The sequence below is a fragment of the Oryx dammah genome, unplaced genomic scaffold (assembly GCF_014754425.2).
Source record: "Oryx dammah isolate SB20612 unplaced genomic scaffold, SCBI_Odam_1.1 HiC_scaffold_26, whole genome shotgun sequence".
Taxonomy (NCBI): Eukaryota; Metazoa; Chordata; class Mammalia; order Artiodactyla; family Bovidae; genus Oryx; species Oryx dammah.
In genome coordinates, this window is record NW_024070210.1 from 56,328,249 (window position 1) to 56,345,244 (window position 16,996).

At 36.5% G+C, this 16,996-nt stretch overlaps 1 protein-coding gene across 1 annotated transcript in view; it reads right to left on the reverse strand.

The window, feature by feature from the left end:
• The window catches only part of HERC1 (HECT and RLD domain containing E3 ubiquitin protein ligase family member 1), a 194,134-nt gene that overhangs the window by 126,105 nt on the left and 51,033 nt on the right, over positions 1-16,996 (reverse strand). Inside the window, exons 4-13 of the mRNA XM_040226709.1 lie at positions 16,492-16,686; positions 15,372-15,683; positions 11,676-11,772; positions 10,976-11,119; positions 9,482-9,609; positions 7,065-7,209; positions 6,517-6,688; positions 5,040-5,174; positions 4,553-4,718; positions 725-850 (exon numbers count right to left, since the gene is read on the reverse strand). Coding sequence (XP_040082643.1) covers positions 725-850; positions 4,553-4,718; positions 5,040-5,174; positions 6,517-6,688; positions 7,065-7,209; positions 9,482-9,609; positions 10,976-11,119; positions 11,676-11,772; positions 15,372-15,683; positions 16,492-16,686 — 1,620 coding nt within the window. The remainder of the gene's footprint in view (positions 1-724; positions 851-4,552; positions 4,719-5,039; positions 5,175-6,516; positions 6,689-7,064; positions 7,210-9,481; positions 9,610-10,975; positions 11,120-11,675; positions 11,773-15,371; positions 15,684-16,491; positions 16,687-16,996) is intronic.

Below are 16,996 nucleotides of genomic sequence, written 5' to 3' on the forward strand. Positions count from 1 at the left end.
AAACTCTAAGCTAAAATGGCACAGTATACATAATAATTTTAGCACTATAAGTAGGAGGAAGAAATGTCAACAGATAAATTATAGTACACATTCTTCTATAAAATTACCAATGAAATTATCTATTCTAATGTTTAAAATAAATCACTTGAAATCTAAACTAATGCAAAATACTCATTGGAAAGCATCTGCAGCTATTATACTGCCAGGAACACTTTTTTCCTCAAATCTGTAACTGTACAATTGATTGTTCTATTTGATTGAGCAAAACATACTTATTTTAACACACATATGACAATAAAAATGGAAAGAAGAAGCATTTCTCATATCATCAAGTACTTTTTCACAACAGTCATCTTCCTTTACTTTTCATATAAATTATTTCAAACAAAGTTCTGGGCACAGAACCAACAGTAGCTCATGCCCTTGATTTCAACTCCACACACTACAAATAAATTAAGTTCTCTGGCTTGATGGTGTAAACAACATTGGAAAAATTAGACATAATTTTAATAATAAGCCCCAAATCACTTAAGTTATCACTTGCTTCACTTTCATTAGAAGCCTGGGAATTCTTCCAACACAAAGCATTAAATACTAGGATGTACCAGACTCATCAAGTGAAGTACTATTTCATGAACACTGGCAACTGATTAGTTTTATTTCCCTCTCAGTCTTTTTTTGATAATATAGTACTGGTTTACTTAGATACCAGACAAAGGCTCACCTGTCCTTTAGATAAGCTTTCCCATCTATCAGGTCCTTGGGGTAAAAGAGAATGAAGTAATTCCATACGTTCTCGTAATGGAGGTAACAGCATGGTTGCTCCCACTGACAGAGTTTCAATTACAACCTTATATTAAAAAAGTAAAGTAGATTTATTTGGCTTGGTTCTTACATTTTTAATAGGAACACATAAAAAATAAATCCACAGACTACTATCAAAGAGGTCTAAAGAAGGTGGATCATAGAAGTCTAAAGAAGATGACATATGAATAAAAGAAAGCATGACAAATCCTTCTTTAGATGTCTTTAAGAAGACTAGAATTTTGGATTTGCCACTACTCAGCTAATCATTATGCAATAAATATTCAGTGTTGAGTCTAATAGTGTCAAGCCTGATAAAGCTCTTTGAAAAGTGCTGGGAATGTAGCAACAAACAAGACACATAAGCATATAGTCTAATAAGAAAAAGAGACCCCGAGTAAGCAACTTTAAGTGTGAAAAGAATCACACAGAAAAAGTAAAATGAAGTGCAAACTTGAGTGAGCACTGATACATAAAGGCAATTAACACAGTCTATGGGCTTCCCAAGTGGGCGCTAGTGGTAAAGAACCTGCCTGCCAATGCAGCAAACATATAAGAGATGCAGGTTCAAGCCCTTGGTCTGGAAGACTCACTGGAGGAGGGCATGGCAACCTGCTCCAGTATTCTTGCCTGGAGAACCCCTTGGACAGAGGAGCCTGGTGGGCTACAGTCCATAGGCTGGCACAGAACCGGACATGACAGAAGCAACTTAAGCACACTTGCATGGGCTCATCACGGAGGGTCTCCCTGAGGATTAGGCATTTAGGTTAAAAACGGAGCAGGCCTTAGCCAAACAAATGTCTAGGTAGCAGGAACAGCTTAAAAAACAGCTCTATTAACTTAAGCCTCAAACTTCTCTGGGTCATAGCTTCTTCATCACTAAAATAATGGTACTGAATAAGAAAAAAAGAAACACTCAATGATTAAGAAAAGAGCTCTAATAAATTAAAAACATAAGAAACTAAAACCTCAATAGCAGGGTTAGAAAATAAAAATTAAATTTCTCAAAAAGTAGAGGAGAGAAAAGATGGAAAACAGGAAAGAAAACCTAAGGAAATTAAGAGGGATGATCCAGGAGGTCTATTACCCAATAATGAGTTTGAGAGAGAAAGAGAAAGAACATAGAAAACAGTGAAGAGGAAATCATCACACACTTCAAGATAATTTCTTAATACTGAAGGCTATGAGTTTCCAAATTAAGAGTCTATCCAAATATACGTGACAATGGATAAAATTGGACCCACAACAGTTCACATCATTTTAAACTTGTTATAGAATCCAGAGAGGAAAAAATATCCAAAAAAGGATTAAAAATTTGAATAGCATAGATTTTTTGACTAACAATCTGAAAACTAGAAGAATTTTTCTACAATTCTTATGGGGAAATCACTGTATCAGTTTTGTTTTTTTTTAAATTGACATATAATTCACATCATAAAATTTAACTTTTGAAAGTATAAAATTCAGTAGGTTTAGTTTATTCAGAGTTGTGTAACCATCACCACTATCTAATTTAGGACATTTTCATCACCCCCAAGAAAACCTTGCCCATGAACAGCCACTTCCCATCTCTTCCTCATCCAAAACTTCTGACAACAAATTAACCTACCTTGTGTCTCAATGGATTTGCTTACTCTGCACATTTCATATAGTATGTGACCTTCTGTGACTCGTTTCTTTTATTTAGCATGGTTAGAAGATTCACCCATGCTGTAGCCTGTATAAGTACTTCATTCCCTTCTATAGCTGAATAACATTACATTGTATGGACATACATTTTGTTCATCCCTTCTCCAGATGACAGACATTTGTTTGTTTCCACTTTCTGGCTATAATGAATAATACTGTTATGAACATTCATGTACAAGTTTTTAATAAATTCTCTTAGATATAGACGCAGGTGGAACTGCTACTTTATATGGTAACTGTACGTTTATTACAGAACTACCTGTTTTCCAAACTGGATGTATCATTTTATATTCTCATTAGCATTATCTGAAGGTTCCAATTTCTCTACATCTTCACCAATGCTTGTTATTATCAGGTTTTTTTTTTGTTGTTGCTGCTGCCACCCTGGGTCTTTGTTGCTGTGTGCAGGCTTCTCATTGTGGTGTATCACCTTATTGGAGAACACAGGCTTCAGCAGCTGCAGCTCGCAGGCTCTAGAGCACTGGCTCAGTAGCTGTGGCGCATGGGCATAGTAGCCCTGTGGCAAGTGGAATCCTCCTGGACCGGGTTTCAAACCCATATCCCCTGCAACGGCAGGCGGATTCTTAACCACTGGACCACCAGGAAAATCCTATTATCAGTCTTTTTGATAACAACAATTCAGTGGGTATGAAGTAGTATCTCACTGTGATTTTAATTTGCATTTCCCTTATGCCTAATAATGAACATTTTTTTCATGTACATACTGGCCTTAGGTATTTCTTCTTTGAAGACATGTCTATTCAGATTTTTGACTCATTTTTTGATTGGGCTGTCTTTTTACTGTTGAGTTGTAAGAATCTTTTATATATTCTGGAAACTAGAATCTTATGAGACACGACACATGATTTACAAATATCTCCCCTATTCTGTGAATTTTATTTTCATTTTCTTGATATTGTCATTTTAAGCATAAATGTTTGTTAATTTTTTAAAAAACAAAGACTACTAGCAGCATTTGGAAGTGCTCTTTCAAAGCTGTTGAGCAGGCACAAATTTCTTGTTTCAGATCAAGTGTTATGCCTTCAACTTAAGTGTACTCTTCTTTGGTCCTGACGGTTGTTGCAGAGTTCGTTCCTTGCCTGATCTGTACTTGAAGCAACAGTTTCCAGTGGTAAGTAAAGTCTAATTTGTCACTCTTCATAACCAACAGCTCAGCACCCCCTCTCCAGCACCAGCATAAAAATAAATGTATTTTAATTTTTAGGAAGTCTAACTTATCTTTTTTCTTGGCTGCTTGTGTTTGGGCATCATATCTAACAAACCATTGATCAATTCAAGGTCATAAAGATGACAGATGAGCAAAAATTTAATATATACAAATAGCAAAAGATTATTCAGCCTTAAAGAGGAAATTCTGACACATGCTACTTAACATGGATAAATCGTGACAACGTTATGCTAAGTGAAAAAACCACTGACAAAAAGACAATGTATGATTCCACTTTTATGACATACAAGTGTCAAAATCATAGAGAAAGAAAGTAGAACAGTAGTTGCTAGTAGCTGAAGGGAGGGGGAGAATGGTATGTTATTGTTTAATGGGTACAGAATTTCAATTTGTAAGATGAAAAGAGAGAGATAAACAGTGGTGATGGTTGTACAACATTATAAATTTATTTAATACCACTGAACTGTATACTTAAAAATGGTTAAGATGGCAAAGTTTATGTTATGTGCGTTCTACCACAATAAAATTGGGTACTTGTGCTCAGAAATTCATCTTCTGGTGGAAAAGAGAAACACAGTTGTAAGCAGACAACCACAAAACAATGTGATGCGATGAGAACATACATGGAGAAATCAAACCTGGCAGCAGAGCAGGAAATGAAAGGTTTTTCAGAGGTGATATTTGACCTTTAGGATAGACAAGCTAACAAAAAGGACAAGTTAACAAAACATTTACTCCCACCAGGAACACAGATGTAACAGAAAGAACATCCAGTTGAAATTTACCAATACAAAGCTGAATTTACAAGCTACATACAACCTCAAGGAGAAATGTGGCTGAGACATAGATGTACAAGTCTTATACTCGTACCTCTTGGATTTCATCTGGGACAGTTGAGTCCATCAGTCTGAAGAGCAAATTTCGAAGCGGACCTGCCTGTCTCCCAAGGATGCTAGTAGCTACCCCTCCCGCAAGTGCAAGAGCAAGGTGATTTGAAAGCAGCTTCAGGCACAGTTTGAGGAAATTGTGGTGTTCCCTGAAACCAAATAAACAGCTATAAATTTCTGGAATATAAAAGAGCACGTGCTATCTACTTTGGGTAACTTTTTTTCTCTTTAAAATTTTTTTCAAATTATGACTTACAGTAATTTTAAAAACATGGTTCATAATTTTTCCTAAACCTTATTATCAGTAAGTATGCATGTTGAGCTCTTTTTTTGATTATAAAATTTCATATAATTGAGGGAGAAATTGAGTAAGAAAGAACTCAAAATTCAAAATGAGTAATTAATAGATATGTGTGCACGTGTGCACATACACACGGACACATACAAATACACACATATATATAACATACCTTGATGAAGGGAAAGGGAGTGGGGGAATCTCACTGTTTATTTTATCACAGTATCTCTCAAGAAATGAACGAAGGTGTGAGAAGGTACTCTCTTCAAGATCTACACAATAAGGTCGGTGCCAGGCAACAACTTGTCTAGAAGGAAGCATAAGAAAATCATGAAATACCCTTAATGTGAAATTTTCACACACAATCAAAAACAAAAATTAAGGGTACTAAAGTTGAAACATATCACTAAGATATACAAAGACCTTTCTGATTATAAAGGTGATAAAAACCCTTCATTTTAGCGACTGAAGAAGACCAAGAATATGCCATTTCTAGAATTCTTCAAGAAGAAAATATATAGCCACTATTTATTTTAGGAAGTCTGGATATTCATTCATCTGAAGTCAAAGTGCTGAACCGCATGAATTACTACAGCCCTTTCTTGTTCTTAGGATCCATAAGATGTACAGTTCATATTAAGAATAACAGCCTGACTCTGTACAGTGATATCTTGAAATGTAGTGGGTGGGCCAAAAAGTTTTTTCAGGTTTTTCCGTAGGATTTATGGAAAAGCCTGAAAGAACTTTTGGCCAACTCAATACTAAAAGAAAACCTGTTCAAAACTCTTGTGAGAATTTTCAAGATCTTGGAAATCATTTTCCACATATAAGGTGGAAAGCTGCAGATTTAACACTGACACTAAGTTATTTATATTCAATTTATAGTATTTTCAGCTTTTGTTTTAGAGGGTAATTATCTATAGATGTTTAAAATCGGTCAGAATGTTATAATAAACCACATCTGAACCAAAGGTTTAGAATACAAATACAATATATTGCAAATTATTAATTAGCCCATATACATCTGAACATAGCTGAAATAACTCTCAAATTTCTTAAAATTCAACCTTCAAATATTGGCTAAAAATACCTGATTATCTAAAAAGATATGATTATCATGTTAGGAAAAAGTTAAATTTCTGCAAAAAGTAACTTCCTTTATCTAAAAGTATGGTCACTGCTTAAAAAAACAATGACACAGATAAAGGGCGTAGAAACTAATTAACTATTATTAAAAATCAATGACACCTAGTTCTGACTTTGATTATTTTAATTTAGTTTCCTCCTGATAAGTAGACACAATTTTTAAGATCAGTATCTGGAGAGAGAGAGAAGGAATTCAAAATGTTTAAAAGACATTTAAATTAAGATAGCATTTTAATGTACAATATAACTTCTTGCTTATGAAATACATCTAACCTCAACATTCAAATTGAAAGATATCTAGATGGCATGTCTATGACAGTAAAAAGCCATTATCAGAAATATTCAGAAGAGTATTTGAATAAAAATAATTTAATAAAAATTAAAAATTTATTTTGAATAAAAATTATTATTGAATAATAAATGAACAGTGTTCAAATATTTCTGCTTTTATTAGTGTTTTTGCTGTTAATAAAACAGGAAATTTTAAACAGGGGCACACTTACCTGTCCCTAGGAAGAGCAGTCCATGCTAGACTATGTGATGTCCCAGCAGAGATCTGTTGAATAGCTATGCCATCTAAGCCACTTACTTTCTTTGGTTTAGTAATAGGACCTGTGGAGTTTCCTTGTCCACACTGCCCCATTGAGTTATTTCCCCAGGCATAAACTTCATTATCTGAAAACAAAACATAAAGAACAAAAGAAAACTCAAATTTAAATGTAAAACACTGTAATTCCCCAGTGGTCCAGTGATTGAAGAATCCACCTGCCAATGCAGAGGACACAGGTTCAATCCCTGGTCTGGGAAGACCCCACATGCCACAGCACAACTAAGCCCATGCCCCACAACTACTAGGCCCACATGCCACAACTATTGAAGCCTGCGCACCCTAGAACCCACAACTCGCACGCAACAAGAGAAGGCACCACAATGAGAAGCCCGCACACTGCAACAAAGATCCAGCACAGCCAAAAATAAGAGAAATAAATAAATATGAAACACTTATGAAAGGTACTATTTAACACTATATCTTTAAAACAAATGATCTTACCATGAGAAAGAGCCAAACAATGACTGTCTCCAATAGAAATATCAACTATTCTTGTGGCAGCCAGTTCTTCAATAAGCTTTGGTCTCAGTGCAGTAGCTTCTGATGAACCACAACCCAGACAAGCTCCACAGCCCCAAGCATAGACCTAAAACAAACAAAAATACACTATATGTTAGGGTTTCCTTGGTGGTTCAGTAGTAAACAATCCACCTGCCAATGCAGGAGACACAGATTCGATTATTGTCAGTCTGTTACCGTAGCTTTCGCTTTATGCCAGAAAGTGAAGAGGAACTGAAGAGCTTCTTGATGAAAGTGAAAGAGGAGAGTGAAAAAGCTGGCTTAAAACTGAACATTCAGTTAACTAAGATCATGGCATCTGGTCCCATCACTTCATGGCAAATAGATGGAGAAACAATGGAAACAGTGACAGACTATTTCTGGGGGCTCCAAAATCACTGTAGATGGTGACTGCAGCCATGAAATTAAAAGACGCTTGCTCCTTGGAAGAAAAGTTATGACCAACCTAGACAGCTCATTAAAAAGCAGACACTCTGAATGTCTAGTCAAAGCTATGATTTTTCCAGCAGTCATGTATGCATGTGAGAGTTGGACTATAAAGAAACCTGAGCACCAAAGAATTAATACTTTTGAACGGTGGTGTTAGAGAAGATTCTTGAGAGTCCCTTGGACTGCAAGGAGATCCAACCAATCCATCCTAAAGGAAATCAGTCTTGCTATTCACTGGACTGATGCTAAAGCTGAAGCTCCAATAGTTTGGCCACCGGATGCAAAGAGCCATCTCATTAGAAAAGACCCTGATGCTGGGAAAGATTGAAGGCAAAAAGAGAAGGGGACGACAGAAGATGAGATGGTTGGATGGCATCACCGATTCAACGGATATGAGTTTGAGCAAGCTCCACGAGTTGGTGATGGACAGGGAAGCCTGGCATGATGCAGGTTGCAGTCCGTGGGGTCACAAAGAGTCAAACACAACTGAGAGACTGAACTGAACCAATCACCATAGCTGGACCCTTTCCACCACCAATGAACAGAAGGAAATTAAAACATGCATGAGAAAATCAAAAGTTTAAAGGGATTACACAATTCTGACCATCTTAAGCCTGAGTAACCCTTTTCCAGAAACACCTAACCTTCTCAGATTATTTTCCATCTGGAAATATTCTCCTTGATCTCTCTTTTGATCACCTTCTTGCCTTCTTAGTTTATATCACTGATTCCAGCACAGTACATCATGAGAAACACTGGGCTGGAAGAAGCACAAGCTGGAATCAAGATTGCCGGGAGAAATATCAATCACCTCAGATATGCAGATGATACCATCCTTATGGCAGAAAGTGAAGAGGAACTAAAAAGCCTCTTGATGAAAGTGAAAGAGGAGAGCGAAAAAGTTGGCTTAAAGCTCAACATTCAGAAAACAAAGATCATGGCATCTGGTCCCATCACTTCATGGGAAATAGATGGGGAAACAGTGGAAACAGTGTCAGACTTTATTTTTTGGGGCTCCAAAATCACTGCAGATGGTGACTGTAGCCATGAAATTAAAAGACGCTTACTCCTTGGAAGAAAAGTTATGACCAACCTGGATAGCATATTCAAAAGCAGAGACATTATTCTGACAACAAAGGTCAGTCTAGTCAAGGGTATGCTTTTTTCCAGCGGTCATGTATGGATGTAAGAGTTGGACTGTGAAGAAAGCTGAGCGCCCAAGAATTGATGCTTTTGAACTGTGGTGTTGGAGAAGACTCTTGAGAGTTCCTTGGACTGCAAGGAGATCCAACCAGTCCATTCTAAAGGAGATCAGTCCTGGGTGTTCTTTGGAAGGAATGATGCTAAAGCTGAAACTCCAGTACTTTGGCCACCTCATGCGAAGAGCTGACTCATTGGAAAAGACTCTGATGCTGGGAGGGGTTGGGGGCAGAAGGAGAAGGGGACGACAGAGGATGAGATGGCTGGATGGCATCACGGACTCGATGGACGTGAGTCTGAGTGAACTCTGAGAGTTGGTGATGGACAGGGAGGCCTGGCGTGCTGCAGTTCATGGGGTTGCAAAGAGTCGGACACGACTGAGTGACTGAACTGAACTGAACTGAACTGAACTGATTCTCACTTTCCCCCACTATTCATGAGTTCTAGGAAAAGGTTTAAAGGGTATTTAGTGCTAGAAGGCTTTTTAAAATTATCTTAATACAAAGAACATGGAGTTAACAGGAAGTCTATCTAGCTCACAAAGGTCAAGTCAGAAAACTTCGTTCCTTCTCAGATACTCAACTTCTTCAAACAGGAGAAAATATTTCCTTTCAGTAGATTAACTTCAAAAGTTAAATACAATTATTACTTTTTAGTCACCTGGCCCTATGAAATACTCTCAACCTTCTACGCTCATCCCTTAGTCCTACCTGCCCTGTTGATGTCAAAGCAAGTGAAGACTGACTTCCAGCACAAACTTTACGAATGAACATTCCCTGTAAAGCTTCAATAACTTTAGGTTTATACACTCTGTTGGTATCACCATGGCCAAGTTTGCCTATAAAAACAAACACATTCAAGTTAAACAACGTATTTGCTTCAAAGAAACTTTACTCTTTTTCTAACTATTAATGTTGATAAACATCACTAACCTTTCCATGACTAACCTGACAGATTGGTCACATCTTAGAAAGCTCATCTGAGAAAACCTACAAACATCTTAGAAAACTTAAGAGTTTCTGATAGCAGAGGATATTAACAAATGAATGGTTTCATTACAAGGGAAAAAAAAACAATAAACAATAGGTTTAATTTCAAGCAATAAAAACCGATTTAAGAGAGAGACAGAAAATTCATTTACTGTCCTTCCTCTTTAACGGTGATATTTCTAACTTCAAATTTGCTAATAAACAGGCCCTATACAAGAATGTGTGGTCTTCTCAGATGGCACTAGTGGTAAAAAACCGGCCTACCAAATCCAGAGATACAAGAAATGTAGGTTTGATTCCTGGGTTGGGAAGATTCCCCTGGAGGAGAGCACAGCAATCCCAATATTCTTGCCTGGAGAATCCCATGGACAGAGGAGATTGGGACAGGGCTACTGTCCATAGGGTCGCAAAGCATCGGAAAGGACTGAAGCGACTTAGCACACACATTCAAGAATGTGTATACATACAATTATTTTTTATTTTTTAAAAAGACTCAATAATTCACCAATCAGAAAACTTGGCAAATCACCAGAAGGGGTAAAAAAAAGGCCAAGAAACTCCCTAAAAAGTAAATACAAACTAAATACCATTTTCACTACTGAAACTATTTTTTAAATCATCTTAATTTTAATTGCCAGTATTGTTGAGGAATATAGGGAAGTGAGCATTCTCATATTGCTGGTGGGAGTGACTTAAGAACCGTAGGAAAAGACTGTCATTCACTACTCTGTTTTTGATACTGAAAAAAACTGGAAACAGTCTAGATATTCAACAATAATAAATTGCTTTGTAAGTTTTGCTACAATCACATGAAAGAATACTTTGAGCCACTGAAAATAAAAATATACAGCCATGTTTGTTGACACAGAAAGATATTCATGAGATACTATTAGACAAAAACCAACAGGTTGCAAGATAGTATCTATGGTACAGATAGGTCTGCTTTCTTTTTTAAAAACATCTATATAGAAATATATGCACATATTTATATAAGTGCATATGTATAACATTTAGATGTCTATCTCCCAAAATTTTAACAATGTTTATGAGCAACATTTGTAGAAACAGTTCATTTTAATTTTTTCAATGTCAGAAAAAACATTTGCTCATCTGTATTTGAGTTCTCTACAATAGGCTTGTACAACTGAAAAATAAAATTTTTAAAACCCAAGGAAAAAAAAGGCCAAAGTTATCAATAAATATTTTTTTACATACCATTGTCTCCTCCTCCAAAAGACCATACAGTTCTCCCATCTTTAGATAAACCAATAGTATGTGAACTGCCACAAGAAACTTCTCCTACATTGCTAATGTCTTTTACTAATGTTGGGATGTTACGGCTATTACTGTCACCATGACCTTGGATAAAACACACACAACAACAAAGAAATAATGTTAACTCTTTAAGTCATTACTTCACAGGTAGAATAAACATTACAAGTTACTTACAGAATTGAGGAATTTTTAAAGTGCAATTAAATATGAAAAACTGAATCATTTCTAATATCTTTGCATCTAATCTTCTAGGCTGCTCCATTTATGAGTTACTCAGTTCCTTCAGGGAATCAGCAGAACATTCTATCATGCTCCTCTCATAGCACATATCTATAGCTGTCTAGTATCATGTTAATGTTACTTGTTTTCACTACCTCTATATTACACATTTCAGGATCACTTCAGGATGGTATCTTTCTTATCCCTGAAATTCTATAACGCCTATAGTAAATATCTGCTAGATTTAATTACATCTTAAAAGCATCAGAATCTAGGTACTCTCTCTCTCTAAAATTATCTTTCTCTGAGCTTAAAACTAAAAAAATAAACAGTCTTTGGCCTATTAGTCTCACTGCTTCTCAATAACCATTGTCATTTCTATTTTTCTGTGAGAATAACTTCAATTATTAAAAAATCTTACCTAATCTTCCAAAATCTCCTTCACCCCATGTGTATAATTCACCGTCCTCTGTGACAGCAGCACTATGTCTGTATCCAGCCGACACACAGACAACTACCTGCATTGCACACAAAGGGAATCTGATGAATACAGAGATGCTAAAATATTCTGTGCAGAGACTTCAGAGATACTGATATTCACGACTCATCCAGGAAGTGCCATGTACAGTTTAGAAGCTTTTGCTCCAGACAAGGGTGCCTAGCTAAAGGGTCAAGAAAGTGCTGAAATACAGCCAAAGCTCTGTTGGCCAAGCCACAAGCTCTGACTTCTACCAAGAAAGGACAACTTTTCTTAATTCTTATGAAGAGATTGTAAAGGTTAGCAGCACCCTCTCACCCCTTGCCTCCCCGCCCCCAATACACCAATCTAATCACCTGCAATATTACTACATCACCAATCAACTCTTTACTCAAAGAGCTGGATGGGGCTGAACACTCATGATACAAAGAAAAAATTTTAAATAAAACATTTAAATTTTTAAATATAATCCAGTCCTGGTTAATCAAGAAAAATTCATTACATAAAAGGGCTAACTCTCAAAAACACACTGTTACCAATGAAAGAAGATCTAAGGAGTGTATAAGTTTTTATCAATTAAACTCCTAACAGTATCTCTTTACCCTCAAATAGCTACAGAGTTGCTAAGCAGAATCGGGAAAATAAGGGAACATGGCAGCACAATTTGGGGGATCACTTATACCTTTTAACAATGATCAAATTCACTAACTTTTGAAAAATAAACAGAAAAATATCTGTACTAATAACCACATTTTTTAATCTGCAAAAGTAAGAACTCACTTTAGAAAATCTAAGATTCAATTAAAAATACTGAGCACCTAATACATTTTAGATAATCTACCAAGAATTTCTGAAATTTTTACCTGTAAACTATTAATTCATTTTTGGGGACTTTTTCCTTCATGATATTCATACTAAGTTATTTTTAACTGGTAATATTTCCACTGTAAAATGGAACATTAAAAGAATATAAGTAGGGAATTCCCTGGAGGTCCAGTGGTTAGGACTAAGTGCTTTCATGGTGGTGGCCTGGCTTTAATCACTGGGTTTAAAGTCATGAAACAGGGCCAAAAAATTTAAAACAATGGAGATTAAGAAAAAAAGGTACTAGAAAAACTAAAAACAATATAATTTTAAAGAGTATTTTCTGAAGTTTCTTAGAGTCCCATATTCAACACTTTAACTTGATGTTAAGTGGAATGTTCTAAGGCTCACTGCTTTAAGGCTGATATCTTAAACATTTAAAGTTATAATAAAGTAAAATTCATTTGCTCCAGCAAATACCAGACCACCTGACCTGCCTTTTGAGAAACCTGTATGCAGGTCAGGAAGCAAGAGTTAGAACTGGACATGGAACAACAGACTGGTTCCAAATAGGAAAAGGAGTACGTCAAGGCTGTATATTGTCACCCTGCTTATTTAACTTATATGCAGAGTACATCATGAGAAACGCTGGGCTGGAAGAAGCACAAGCTGGAATCAAGATTGCCGGGAGAAATATCAATAACCTCAGATATGCAGATGACACCACAATTATGGCAGAAAGTGAAGAGGAACTAAAGAGCCTCTTGATGAAAGTGAAAGAGGAGAGGGAAAAAGTTGGCTTAAAGCTCAACATTCAGAAAACGAAGATCATGGCATCTGGTCCCATCACTTCATGGGAAATAGATGGGGAAACAATGCAAACAGTGTCAGACTTTATTTTTGGGGGCTCCAAAATCACTGCAGATGGTGACTGCAGCCATGAAATTAAAAGACGCTTATTCCTTGGAAGAAAAATTATGACCAATCAAGACAGCATATTAAAAAGCAGAGACATTACTTTGCCAACAAAGGTCCGTCTAGTCAAGGCTATGGTTCTTCCAGTGGTCATGTATGGATTGAGAGCTGGACTATAAAGAAAGCTGAACACCAAAGGATTGATGCTTTGGAACTGTGGTGTTGGAACAGACTCTTGAGAGTCCCTCAGACTGCAAGGAGATCCAACCAGTCCATCCCAAAGAGGATCAGTCCTGGGTGTTCATTGGTAGGACTGATTTTGAAGCTCCAATACTTTGGCCACCTCATGTGAAGAGCTGACTCATTTGAAAAGACCATGATGCTGGGAAAGATTGAGGGCAGGAGGAAAGGGGGATGACAGAGGATGAGATGGTTGCATGGCATCACCAACTGAATGGACATGGGTTTGGGTGGACTCCAGGAGTTGGTGATGGACAGGGAGGCTTGGTGTGCTGTGGTTCATGGGGTCACAAACAGTCGGACAAGGCTGAGTAACTAAACTAAACTGAACTGAAAATTCATTTGACGGCCAACCCTGTCAGACAAACTCCCATGAAAGTATCCCACTTTTAATTCTGGTATTTAAATTTTAAAGGTTTTTATAAAAGAAAATATTCATAGAGAAAATGCAATCTTAAAATGGAGGAACTTACAAAATTGCATATAATTTTAAGTTAGGAAAATGACTTCATTTCTTTAAGGAAAGGTAAAAGAGAAAAAGAGGAGTTCTAGATTCAATTTCTAATGGTGCTAATTATTTGTGTATGACCTTGGGCAACTTACTTAACGACTTTTAATGCCTCATTTAAGTTTTTTGTTAAAATGCCCTTTACTACAAGAGAACCCTCTGATCTCATTATCTAGTATCACACCCCATCAAAGTTAGTATCTGTTACATTACTCAATTTTTTCTTTACCATTATTTGAAATTACTTTATATGTTTGCTTATTTATTATCTCCAGCCCAAAGATCCACGAAAGTAAGAATCTTGTCTCTTTTGTTCACTGTGCTGTGCTTAGTCACTCAGTCGTGTCTGACTCTTTGCAACCCCATGGACTGTAGCCTGCCAAGTACCTCTGTCCACGGGGCTTCTTTAGGCAAGAACACCGGAGTGGGTTGCCATGCCCTCCTCCAGGGGATCTTCCCAACCCAGGGATCAAACCCAGATCTCCCACACTGCAGGCAGATTCCGTACCATCTGAGCCACCAGTGAAGCCCAAGAACACTTTCTCCAGAGGATCTTCCTAACACAGGAATTGAACCAGGGTCTCCTGCATTGCAGGCAGACTCTTTACCAGTTGAGCTACCAGGGAAGCCCGTTTTGTTCACTATTATATGTCAAATGCCTAAAACACTGCCTGGCACTTGGAAAAGAAAGTGAAGTTGCTCAGTTGTGTCTGACTGTGACCCCATGGACTGTAGCCCACCAGGCTCCTCCATCCATTGAATTTTCTAGGCAAGAGTACTGGAATGGATTGCCATCTTCTTCTCTAAGGGGTCTTCTCGGCCCAGGGATCAAACCCAGGTCTCCCGCATTGTGGGCAGATGCTTTACCGTCTGAGCCACCAGGGAATCCCATGTAAGGTACTAGATAAATATTTATGAAATGGATGATTCTCAGTTTCCTTCTGTAAAATGAAAATAATAACTGCTTTAATAAAGCTCTTAGAAGAATTAAAATTTAAAACTATATGTGAAAGTGTGCTGTAAACCATCAAGCAGACATACAAAAGATAAGCCAAAGGGTTAGGAGGGGGGCTACCTCAGAATACACCAAAATGTGAAAGCTATTGTCTATTATAGCAATCATGAGTACCAGTGCAACTAATTATTTTTAAATCCAAAAAGAAGGCACATACCTTTCCCTGCAGAGGGCCCTGAATAAGCTTGGGATATTTCTGTGTTGAACTGTTTCCATGTCCCAGTTTCCCATAATCACCATCTCCCCAGCTGAAGACTTCTCCTTCTGTAGTGAAAGCTAAAGTATGACCATCAGATCCTTTAGAAGATGAGACCTTTTTAATGGACCTGTGAGGCTCAAATGTTAACTTTTTTAAAGTAGACTGATTATTAGAGTCACCAAGGCCTAGTCTTCCATAGCTGCCTTTACCACAAGCTCTGACAGAGCCATCTGTAGAAATGACAAAAGTGCAGTATTGTCCAGCTTCAATCTATAAACAAACAGAATCAGATATAAAATGCTTCTGTGAGAATCAAAGTATAATATTAAAGTTTATCTTACCAAAGAAGCTCAAAGGAAATCTTTTAAAGTAGAAATGCATCTCCACAGAGATTAAGAAGTAAACAGAAAAATTAAGAACATTATTAATGGCCTATTCATATTGACTTCATTGTTAACTCAAATTAATGTATATTTTATCTTTTCAGGTTATCTATCCAGTTTTGGTTCAACAAAACAACAAAGTAAAATGTTTTAGCCTCCTCCAATATAACCGGTGAAGGGAAAGAAGTAAAATTTTCCTGTAATTCCTTAAGGTCCACTGTAAGAAGAACCATGTAATATTTATTCTAAATTCATTTGAGAAAAACATATATTTTAATAAAAATATAGAAAGTTCCAATTTGCCTAAAAGGTAGCTACAAAGGTAAAAAAAAATGATCACAATAAGAAAATGAAATGCCAATATGGCAAAAGGAAAATTCTAATTTTTACCTAGTCTTATTTACTATTTGTGTTGAATATATGGTAAATCTGTTGACATTCATAATTCTTTTTAAAACTCTTGATGGAAATTTGATTTTTTAAAACTTGGAAATACTGTTAGGAAAATGAGGGACTTAAAATATTTTTTCTATAAAAATGCAAAAACTGATGCTGTATAGTATAGAAACAATATAGATAAGAAAACAAGCAAGAACATTCACTCATAAAAACAAAACCCAAAAAAATCCCACTCATAACATTATTTAAAGCAATCTCTGTCATCTACCAATTTGTAAAATATGCAGAGAACTCACAGTCTGAGCATCAGAGAAACTAGGAGCCAGTTTGGGTTGTAGTATTTTCTCCTGTGTGCCTTCTACCAACTGATGGCTGCTATTGCTCCCCCAAACATAAACCTCACAGGTTTCTGAAACAATGGGAGTATCACCAGTCTGAATGCTATCAGGGCTAGCACATGTTCTTGAATAATCAGAAGCCATTCTGCAAACCTATTAAAATAAGAAATATGCAATGAACACTTAAGACATTTTTAGTATAGATATTTTTATGAATATTCTCTGAAATTGTTGACTTTCTTTCTTCTAAAACTATCTCAACTGCTCAAATAACCTAAGAACACATCCAATCTTAAACACAGAGGGCTAGATTATCTACTCCTACAGAAAAAAATCACTAAAGGATATTAACAAACATGGCAAAAATGGGGAGGAGAAGACACAATCAACTTTTATACCTAAATATTTTATTAACGCATAAAACAGCACTATAGAAAAACAAGTAGAAAAACTGCACCTTTAA